The following is an 11,675-nucleotide window of genomic DNA, read 5'->3' on the forward strand; positions in this document are numbered from 1 at the left end:
TTTCCTATAGTTGGTAAGGAGATGGTTAACCTCTGTAGTGATTATTCTCTTATTAATCCAGTTGGCAGATCAATCTATCCACCCTTTATTCGAAAATTACTGACAAATTTGTTTACCTCTCCATCCCTTTTCAAAGAACAAGTTCTCAATTAAACTCACTCAATCCTAGATTTTTTTGCTACTTTTCAAAATCGCAACAACAAAAAATAATTAAAAATGAGCATGTACATAAATAGTTTTAATCAACTATCATTATCGTATAAAAACTAAAAACATTCGCTTTGATACTACGCCTATAATTTGTCTCAGAAAAATGTAATAAATAGGCATGGGGTAAAAAGTAACCCAGGTAAACTACGGATATAGTCGGTGTTAGGGTTGAGTGAGTTAATGTAAGATCTTCGTAAAATGCACGGGGATAGTGGGACTAGCAAATAATGTTCTTTGTACTATGTAGTTTTTCTCAATTGGGTACTAATCTTGCGACTCACAACCCCATTGTAGCCATGTTCCAAGAAATATTTCCCCATTATAGTCATGCACGATTTATATGAATTATATAGGCTGTAGAACAGGGATTTAAAAATTTCCTGTTGCAACCGTGGCCGTTTTAAGTGAGGTTTACTGTAACATCATTGTTTTGTATTGTTACGGTTATGCCCCGGGCCTATGTCTAATAATAATAATAATAATAATAATAATAATAATAATAATAATAATAATAATAATAATAATAAATGGCATTTACATAGTGTACACTTAGTGTACATAAAGGACATCTTGTAATTTAAAAGAGAAAACGGAGACACTATTCACATGGGTTCCTTTTGGTGTAAAAGTAACTCTCACTTCAAGCAACTGTAATCAACCAAACCATAAAACCAACTACGTAAGAAATCACCAACTTTTAAAATCACTCATTATGGCATCATGTTTTTGATCTTATCTTACTAAAGGCTTAATAGGAATTATCCTTTAAATGCCTTATACAATAGTTTATATAATTACAGAATCTCATATATGACTTGCATTGTATTGTATCATTCACAGACAGTTTTACACAACTTTGAATGTCAGGAAAAATGTATCAATACGGCAATGTAAAATCAAAAAATACTTTCATAGAATAATGGTAACTGAAAATTGGTCATGATCGAATGTATTGTGTTAAGTAATTAGAATTTCAATAATGTAAATGAAATTTTGACAACATAAAGGATTTCAAAATTTTAAGTAAGAGACCTCTAAACATGTGACAGTTTTTCTTTTCTGAGCGACCTGGTATATGTGCAGCGACGTGGTCATGTGGTATGACACTTACCTTTGGACCGGAAAGTCCAGAGTTCAAGTCCTGCAAGTGGTGACTCTACCGTATGAGCTATCCACGCTCTCCCTGACCAGGCCGAGTTGTCACACAAGTAAGGTCGCGGGTTCGAACCCCTATCGCCCCAGCGAAATTTTTATTCTCTAGTTTTCTGGCACTTTTCTACTCACTTCATTTCTTGTTGGTATCAACATAAGTGCCTGCTCCACTCACTTTTCTCAATATTAAGGATTGCATGTCATATGTTTACCTCTTTCCTGACGTCTATAGCATCTTGCATGGAGACGTGGACACGATTGAAGATTTTAATGTTTCTCTCCAGTTGTTTTTCATTACAATCTACTTTGGCCTGTAACGTGGAGCACTGATGGGGTAAAAATTGTTTGTTAAAGTGGTATTTGTGGAGGTGATGATGACGATGGAAATGATAATGATGATGATGAAGATTTTGATAATGATGCTGATGATAATGTTCATGGTAGTGGTCTTGTGGTATGACACTCGCTTTTGGATCGGAAGGTCCTGGGTCCGAGCCTCGCTCAGCACATAGTTGAGTCCTTCGAAAAGGCTCTTAACTCACATTCTCTCACCGTACTCAGATGTAAAATGAGTACCTGGATGTTAACAGCGATGTCTCTGTCCAGAAAAAATTGTAATATCGCCTAGCAGGCGTCATGTCTCATCATACATGTTAAGTGTTGTTGTTGGAAGAGGACCCCTTGTCTGTCCCTCCAGGAAAATGCGGCCGCATGGGCATCCGATGCGGCCACATCCTTTGGCCTTCCGCATCCAACTCCGCATCTGTCAGCAAAAAGCTAAATAATTCCCACTACAACAACTACTACTCCTCCTCCTACTACTACTGCTACTATTCCCACTACAACAATAACTACTACTACTACTGCTCCTCCTTCTACTACTACTACTACATTACTACAACAACTACGACTACTACTATTACTACTACTACAACTACTACACCACTACTATTACTACTATCACTACTACTGCTATCACTACTACTACTATTGCTACTACTACTACTACTACTATTACTACTACTAATACTTCTACTATTACTACTACTACTACTACTACTACTACTACTACTACTACTACTACTACTACTACTACGTCTAAAAAGACTATACCACTGCTACGACCACTACTACTCCTACCATTACCTTTACCACTACTACTATTACAACTATTGTTATTATTACTACAGTAAAGAATAAAACACTGTTGTTGGAATTTCGTTTCTTTTTATTCATCATTGTCATTCATGTGTATCTTGGTTTGTTTTGATTTTTCCCTAATCATTTGACCATGTAAACGTTAGCTATTTTAGGTGACATTTTTAAAATTACCCATTCTTAACACGCTACTCTGCCACAGAGGTTGGTGTAGCATGCTAAGGGTTTAAAATCAATGTTCTTTCAAATAGTGTACCTACTTCTTTCTACATTGTCAAGTAGTCTGATTGTATTTCTGCTTTTTAGTTGTTTTTAATGAAACGAAACAACTTAATGTAGCTTTTGTTTTTTTTTTTTTTGTTTTTAAGGGTTTTATGGCGCTTGCAACACATTTAGGTTATATCAGCGCCAGTAAAAAGGAAGAAAATGGGACAGTAAAAAGTTCTAGAATTACAATTAAAGCATCCAAGAAAAAGTAAGACAAAGGGGAACTGGGAACAAATAGGGATCAGATGTAGATTCCAAGAGCATACCACCAATGTTCTTAGTTTGAGATCACCAATAAGTCTCATCCGGACACAAGCACAGCCCCCACTAAGAGGAATACACTCAAATGCTTACATTATAAATTAAAACAAATATAATAATACATAACAGAGAGATAATTTACAAGGAAAAAAATATCATCTCCCAAAACAATAACTATGCATTTGACTGTTTCCCTCCCAGCCAGGACCCCGACCAGGGCCAGGACAAAACCAAGCAATCTCAATCCAAGACAAAGACAGAATGCAAGCTGGAAAACAGATATAGGGGGATAGAAGACACAATAAGTACCTCCCTGCCCACTATGGGAGGTAGGAACCCCACCCAGAATGTAGCTTTTAAACCTATAAGAATTCATTTATTGTGAAAATTAGGTTTTGGGGGTTACAAAAGCACGCAAGAACATGCATAAATGTCGGATTTTTGGCATAATTTATGTCATAATGTCGATTTTATGGCATAATTCACCTTTTTTTTGGGCATAATATTGGCATAATTTCGCCAAAAAAATGGCATAATTCCACAGGGACAGCCTTGTAGAGCGCTTTGAGCACATTAAGTGGATATTGCGCTGTAAAAAAGTAGTCCTTGGAAAACGCTCTTTACTCACATTCTTTCACCGTACTCAGGTGTAAAATGAGTAGCTGGACGTTAACAGCGCTGTCTTTGTCCGGAAAAAGTTGCAATATCGCCTAACAGGTGTCATGTCCCGTCATACATGTTAAGTGCTGCTGTTGGCTGGGGACCCCTTGTAAAGCACTATGAGCACGTTTAGTGGATATTGCTCTATATAAAAGCTCAAATTTATTTTTATTGGCATTAGGTGTAAAAATGAGCAACTACCTAGTAAAATAATGTGTTGACAGATTTCTTAACCAAATAAACTACACATGCTGCTTTTCACAAAAAAAATTGAAAATTTTCCCCAAAACGTCATAATCACACGCTTTAACTCTCTCTCCCTACCAACCATTTTCCAGATTTTCCACAAAACGTCATAATCACACGCTATAACTTATAACTCTCTCTCCCTACCAACCATTTTCTGGATTTTTGCCAAAACGTCATAATCCCACGCTTATCCAGATTCAACATGAAATATTATTGTTTATGTGAAGAATTTAGACTGAAACATTTCATGTTCAGTGTTTCATTCTGCTTTGAAGCCGTCATCTTCATTTCTGATAATCGAAAATTTGAATTATTGTACGTTTCGTTGGTTTTTGGGGTTTTTTTGGCTTTTTTTGTGGGCAGGAAGAGAGAGAGAGGCAGCTGTACTTACCTTTATGGTTAGAGATCGAAGTGCCTTGTCCATTTTTACAACTTTTTGCGACAACTTTTCAAACTGAGAAGCAAAAAAAGACACACAAAAAAAAGGTACAGGTGAAAGAATAAAATTATATTCTGCACTGCGAAAACTTGGAACGGTATAAAATGTCATAGACGACAGGGAACATTTGTAACAGTGAATGACATAATCAGTTGGATGGTGAAAAGTTTTGAACTGAGATAATGCCAAGTTTAGTTAGAAGGTCAATTTTGATGAAAAAAATGAGTTCTTGTCATAATGATTAAATCAACTCTTTTGTACATCTTCGGGAAAACATCAAAGCTTAATTTCACTTCTAAATATTTTTCACAGTTAGTCAAGTTCAAAAAGAATGAAATTTGAGAAAAATTGCTAGATAACTTTCCCATACATCTTATCATAACTTCATGAACAATCACCCGATTTACTTCAAATAAAGATTAAAATGCTCTGGGGAGCATATTCTTTCAGAAAATGAAAAAAAATATGCAAGTCCAAAATTTTCACCTTCAGACTGACTATGTCCTGCACTGACACAATTTGCTTTAAAATACATTTATGACTCATAATAGCAGCCATATTATATTAAATCAAAAATTAATAATGGATGTTTGTTATCTTTTTGTTGTTAATTTTTCCTCTATGCTTTTATATGTTTCTCCCTTTTAATAGTTTTACTTCAAAGAATATGCAATGTACAACTTCCAATATACTGTTATTTTTATTTTAAGGCCTTTTAAGGAACACTTGGTCCATTTTAAAGCCTTATTTTAATCATATGACATGATATAATATAATATAATATAATATATGATATACATGATATGATTATATGTGACCAGTCTAAATAGTATTATGTCAGGACCAACCAATTACTGAAAATTATTTTTTTTTAAATTCAGGAGAGGCCACAATAATTATACAATTGAATGTCTTTATTCTGATCATTTTGACTTTTAAACTCAACGTTTCTTCATCCCAATCATTCTGACAAAATACCCATACCAGATTGACACGGTCGTGTCACTCCATCATTATATAACACAATGCATCTATAACACATTCTCACAAGCTTAACTCACTCAATCCTAGAGATTTTTGCTACTTTTCAAAATTGGAAAAATGTATTAAAAATGAGCATGTACATGGATAGTTTTATTCAACTACCATTAACATGTAAAAACTAAAAACATTAGCTTTGATACCACGCCTATAATTTGTCTCAGAAAAATGTAATAATAAATAGTCATGGGGTAAAAGTAAACCGGGTAAACTACGGTTATAGTCTGTGTTAGGGTTGAGTGAGTTAATGTGTTCTATGAGTTGAAATTATCATTACCATTGTGGCCAACTTCTCAATCAGATAAACCAAAACAAAAAATATTTTTTAAAAGAAATTTTACTTTTATATCGCACAATATCCACTAAATGTGGTCAAAGCGCTTTGCAAGGGGTCCCTGGTCAACAGCAACATTTAACATGTAGACATGACAACTGTTGGGCGATATTACAATTTTTCGGACAAAGACAACGCTGTTAACAGCCAGGTACTTATTTTACACCTGAGTACGGTGAGAGAATGTGATACAGAGTCTTTTCCAAGGACTCAACCATGTGCCGAGTAAGGTTTGAACCCAAACCTTCTGATCCAAAAGCGAGTGTCATACCATTAGACCACAGAGTCACACAATACCGCCATGACTCGAAACAGCATAATGTTTAGACCTTCATATAATATAATCTAGATATAGAGCTTTTTATGTTCCTTGATTTAATTTGCTGATAAAAAAAAAAATAATAAAAAAGCTAAAAAAAAAATAGAGGTGCCAAAATGAGCCAATAAGATGGAGAGAAAGATAAATTGAGTAAATGTGACTCGTATATAAGGGAACAACACAAAACAAACAGCGTTTCTGCCTTATATATATATATTTCGTGTTTACTAAAAAGAAAAAAGGACAAAGGTCAAAACGTCGTTATGTCCAACCATTAATATTCCTACAATTCATTACATACTCAATTAATCAATAATTTATTTAATCCAGTCTCACCTCATTTCTTGTTGGAGACTTAACATCTTCTCCTCTTTTCTGATTTGCAGAAAGTGTCTTGTTTTCTAAACACAGCTGCAACTTTTTAATTTCCACTCTGTCATCGTCAAGTTGGTTTTTCATTTCATAGTTTGACTTCCTTAATGTCAGCACATCCTCTTGAAGATTTATCACCTCCCTCTCAAAATTTCGATTTTTTTCTAAAACGTTGTCCAGTTTAGTCAGGACTTCCTGTAGCTTGGAATCCGTTTTTGTAGCCATTATCTTTTTGATATGTTTTAAACATAATGAAATGGATCAGTTTTATCAACTATATTATTTGAACGTAAACAGCAAGAAGGGATTACGATGATGATGATGATGATGATGATGATGATGATAATTGTCATAAAAATAATAATAATAATAATAATAATAATAATAATAATAATAATAATAATAATAATAATAATAATAATAATAATAATAATAATAATAATAATAACAATACTAATATTACTACAGTGGAACCTCCCGATAACGACATGCCACGGGACCGAGTTTTTATGTCGTTATCCGGAGGTGTCGTTATTTAGAGGTTTCCAAAATGACGGACAAAGTGGGTGTGGTAAGGCCCGCGGGACCAGTTTTTATTAACATTGACAAAACAAACAAAACATTGTAGTGTATTCCTCTTAGAGGGTAATTGTGCGTGTGTCTGGATGAGACTTTTAGGTGATCTGAACTGAGTACACTGATAGTGTGCTCCTGGAATCTACATCTGTTCCCTATTTAAACCATTCCCTTTTGTCTTTTTTTTCTTATGTTATTTCAATTGTAAATCTAGAATGTTTTTTACTATCCAATTTTCTTCCTTTTTACTGGCGCTGATATGACATAGATGTGTCACAAGCGCTATAAAACCCTTTAAAACAAACAAAAACAGGTAATTCGGACGCTGCGAGTTAGATAAAATTCCTCCTCCTCCTCCCACAAAAACACAACTACTACTACTACTACTACTACTACTACTACTACTACTACTACTATCACCACATAATATCACATTTTCCAAGATTTTGTGTTTACTTGCTTACACTTACATTTATACCTTGGTTTTTGTTAATGCACATCAGCCAAGATTCGTCAAAAAAAAGCTGCGTTCTCATTGGTTCAAGCAGGAATCGTTTGAATAAACTTTGAGTACTCATACTCGATATTTTTAGTATCAGATATCTACGAAAACTGCCGAAAATCGCCAAAATGATGTCGTTATTCAGAGGTTTTATCAAAAAGTGCGTCGTTATTTGGAAGTTTTCTTTACTGATCTTAAATAGAAAAAAAATCGGGACCATGGGCCAATGTCGTTATCAGGAGGTTGTCGTTATTCGGAGGTGTCGTAATCGGGAGGTTCCACTGTACTACTACTTCTACTACTGAAGAAGAATATAACAATAATGCACATTTTTTTGTACACACACTATCATAGCCTCCAACACAGGAGGCTCTGGGTTCATTAAAAACAAAGTCATATACATAGTATATGGCAATGACTGATTGTAAACATCCTGGATACAAAATAACTGTCGTCATGACATGAAAAATTGAGTACATATAAAAGCTTCAAAAAATAAAAACTATAAAATGTCCATATAAAAGTGTAAATGACAGTACTGAAAACATTAATGACTACATTAAAAATAATCATCATCTAGTCAGCTGATCCTGCATAGGACGTTGCTTTCCGAACTTTCTTGCGAAACAGATTACGGTTTTCCGCCAGTCGACTTGCTTGAGTTGTTGTCATTCCCAGCCATTCACATATATCTTGTTCCCAGCTTCTTGTTGGTCTACCTCTTCCTCTCTTGCCGTCTACCCTTGTCTGCACAATGTGCTTTTCTAATGATTCGTGGCGAGTCGTATGGCCAAAATAGTTCAGTTTCAATTTCTTTACAGTTTGAAGAAGAATTATTAAAAATAATACATAACTAAATAAAACGATATCGATAAGAATATTGATATCGTCGGGCAGCCATGATGAGAAGATAATGTAAACTGTTACAGGTATCATAAAGTATTGGAGTTGTTTGGCTGTGTGTAATTATATTAGAATTCTTTATAGAGTTACGCATTTTGTGTTGTGTATTCTTTGCATGTGAGTATGAATGGTGACTGCGAGAAAGTTAAAGCACTCTTTGTTCCTTAGGTACACTGTAAGACGATTGTTTGTTTTAGTTAGTTACTGAAAGAACTCCGTCCGAGCTGGTCGTATTGCATATCTATATTAAAATTTATCATGCCATATAACTTGTTTCACGAAGTCTGAGCTGAGTCATTACAAAAACAGCATTTCAGCAGGGATTTAAAAAGTGTCTGCACATGTATATAGAGAGCCCTAAAAAGTTTAGATTTTATTCTAACAGCCAGGGTATTTGTTTTAAAAACCCATGCTGTAAAAAAAAAATGAATGAATTTGAAATTTGCCAAATTTTAATTCCACATAACTCGATGGATTTTTCGTTATTTGGCACAATTTAAAAGGAAATTAATGGACGTAAAAAAATGATACCAAAATATCTGAGATATTTCTCTTCATAACAAAGCTATGCATCTTTTACAGACCCCCCCCCCCCCCCCCCTAAATGTGCACAGCAATTTCCAGTCACAACTGTCTTATAGGCGAGGTGGGTCACAATTTGACTCCCACTGCTGCTGCTCACTAAACTGCCTACATAAAGCAAATTTGAAAATAAACTGAAAATAATATAAGATGCTACCAGTGGGTTAGATTATGGTTAGTCACAAACCGTGGCAAACAAGATGCTGTTTTGTTTTTCCAACGAGTCACTGTTGGATGACATTACCCACTCTCTTATCCGCTCGAGCAAGGGAAAATTTTCGGACAGTTACTCGAGCAGTTTGCTTCCTTCTCGACCCAAGACTGCGACATACCATATTATGTTTTGTTTGTTTTTAAGGGTTTTACAGCGCTTGCAACACATTAAGGTCATATCAGCGCCAGTAAAAAGGAAGAAAATGGGATAGTAAAAAGTTCTAGAATTACAATAAAGCATCCAAGAAAAGGGAAGACAAAGGGGAATTGGTTCAAATAAGAAACAGGTGTAGATTCCAAAAGTACTCTATCAAAGTACTTAGTTTGAGATCACTAAAAGACTCATCCAGACACAAGCACAGGTCCCCGCTAAGAGGAACACACTCAAATGTTTTACAAATCATATATAATATAAAGAAAGCATAATACAGTGCATAACAGAGAGATGATTTACAATGAAAAAATTATCATCTCCCAAAACTAACTATAAATTAGACTGTTTCCCTCTCAGCCAGGGCATCTGGCCAGGACCAGGACAAAACCAAGTAATCTCATTCCAAGACAATGACAGGAAACAATTGGAAAACGGGTATGGGGATAGAAGACACAGCATGTACCTCCCTGCCCACTATAGGAGACATACCATTTTAGGTACTTTGGTAAACTTCCATTTCGCACTCCAGTAGGGAGCTGATAAATGACCTTGTGGATGTGACCCGATTTTTGGACTATTGAGTAATGGATCTCAGAAAAATTCCATAGATTTTTTTTTTTTATGGATGGATTTTAATGATTTATTTATTTTCGTCTATCGTTTAGTTTGGTTTATTTTTAAATCAATGCCGATTTAGTAGATCTTTTGATTGTGGATAAAATAGGTATAATTTAGCTTTGGATAATTAAAAAATTAGAAAGTTGTAAATCAAAATTTCAGTGACGGCACGTGATTTAACATCTTAACTTTTAAATAAAATTAAATTCAGGGCAAAACTGTATTCCGCATCGATGAAATTCGTTCCAGCAAAATCTTTACTCAAACTCAAACCTTAGCGGCCGTTTTAGGCCAGTTTTTTAAAATCCAAATGGTGGTTACTACCAGTCACAAAGTCCGTCAGTAATTAACAAAGGCAAGTAGAAGACCATTTTTCACCCTTTAAACTAACATAATTTTTCTTCTGCTTATCTAATTTTCACAATTTTGGAATTATTAGAATCGTGTTGAAAAGCATTTTAATGATAAAGGTTTCATTGAGTAAATTCAATTTGATTTTCTCTTTTTTTTTTTTTTTTACCAAAGTACCTATATCATCAAAGTAAAAAAAAAATACGAAAAATACTCCAAGCGTTTATAATGTTAGGCATTCATTATACTCTATATGGTTTATTTGGTTCAAGATTTAGAATACATTTTCAATTATTCTCTACTTAGAATTAGAACGAGGAAACAGTGCCCCTCGTCAACAAGAGTGAAATTAAAATGTTTCGTCTTTACCAAGGTGACAGTGACAGACAGCTATCTTTGTTTATCTAAAAAGCCATTTTATAGATTATTTGTTTGTGACATAAGTTATCAAAGTAACCAAACACAGTTTCAAATACAAACCAATTCAATCAATTAGCCTACATTTCCCGAGCCTCTTTGAAAAAGTTTGGATTACGCAAAGCTCAAAGTTAACCGTGAACCAAGCAACAAACCTCAAACCAATGGAGGGAGGTTTCACTTTCCAGTAATCAAGACTGCCAGATGGACACGTCGTGGCCAAACTTTCCAAATTCAGCCAAAAGGAGAATCGGGTTTCTATTATTATTTTTATTTTCAATTTATATCCTTTTCATTTAAAAAAGACATTTTTCGATTTTTTCGACCAGTCGATTTTTTACATTACCAAAACTGATAACTTTTTCAAAGGGTGAACACGTTAGGTTTTATTTGGCTACCTTTAAAGTAAAAATCGATAACAAGGAACTCTGGCCATCTGGCACCCTGTCGAAACTCGTGACAGTTCAATTTCTAAGAAAAGCAATGCTTGTGTTATTTGTTGCAGAGAACTTGGGACGGGCACCATCTGATATTTTACGGTATCAACTACTTAGTCTTAGATATCATATGTTTTTTTCATTTTTTTCATATATTTAATGTTTGTTTCTATGTAAATAAAATGAGAGAAAGACCAATAAGAAAAGGAAGATGACGGCAGCGGCAATCTGTTTATATTCGAAGATCCGCCTTTTTAAAATTTGAGCGTAAAGACAAGTCTTGTAAACAATATCTGTCTTCGTACAATAAATTGAAGTTTACATTTCTTTACTTATCGTTAATTTTTATCAAACAGAGGGACTGTAAGAGTGGAAATTTACATTTATAGCTAAAAATAAATAAATATATTTTTCTTCAATATAGGCTGGGTTTTTTTTTCTAAAGATATAGACGTATCTT

The 11,675-nt window shown here is 34.4% G+C and overlaps 1 protein-coding gene across 4 annotated transcripts in view; it reads right to left on the reverse strand.

Annotated features, from left to right (window-relative positions):
• LOC144960817 (uncharacterized) overlaps positions 1 to 10,970 on the reverse strand; it is a 27,324-nt gene extending 16,354 nt beyond the window's left edge. The window contains exons 1-4 of one of the 4 annotated variants that reach the window (XM_078894169.1): positions 10,934 to 10,970; positions 6,427 to 6,690; positions 4,349 to 4,411; positions 1,575 to 1,688 (exon numbers count right to left, since the gene is read on the reverse strand). In XM_078894169.1, coding sequence (XP_078750295.1) covers positions 1,575 to 1,688; positions 4,349 to 4,411; positions 6,427 to 6,687 — 438 coding nt within the window. In that variant the 5' untranslated portion in view covers positions 6,688 to 6,690; positions 10,934 to 10,970. Of the gene's footprint in view, positions 1 to 1,574; positions 1,689 to 4,348; positions 4,412 to 6,426; positions 6,737 to 10,841 lie in introns of all 4 variants that reach the window. The other 3 variants (XM_078894167.1, XM_078894166.1, XM_078894168.1) reach the window with 3 other exon arrangements.
• Between the last annotated feature and the right edge of the window lie 705 nt (positions 10,971 to 11,675).

This window comes from Berghia stephanieae, chromosome 15 (assembly GCF_034508935.2).
Source record: "Berghia stephanieae isolate SIO BIC M18660-M18661 chromosome 15, UCSD_Bste_1.3, whole genome shotgun sequence".
NCBI classification, from domain to species: domain Eukaryota; kingdom Metazoa; phylum Mollusca; class Gastropoda; order Nudibranchia; family Aeolidiidae; genus Berghia; species Berghia stephanieae.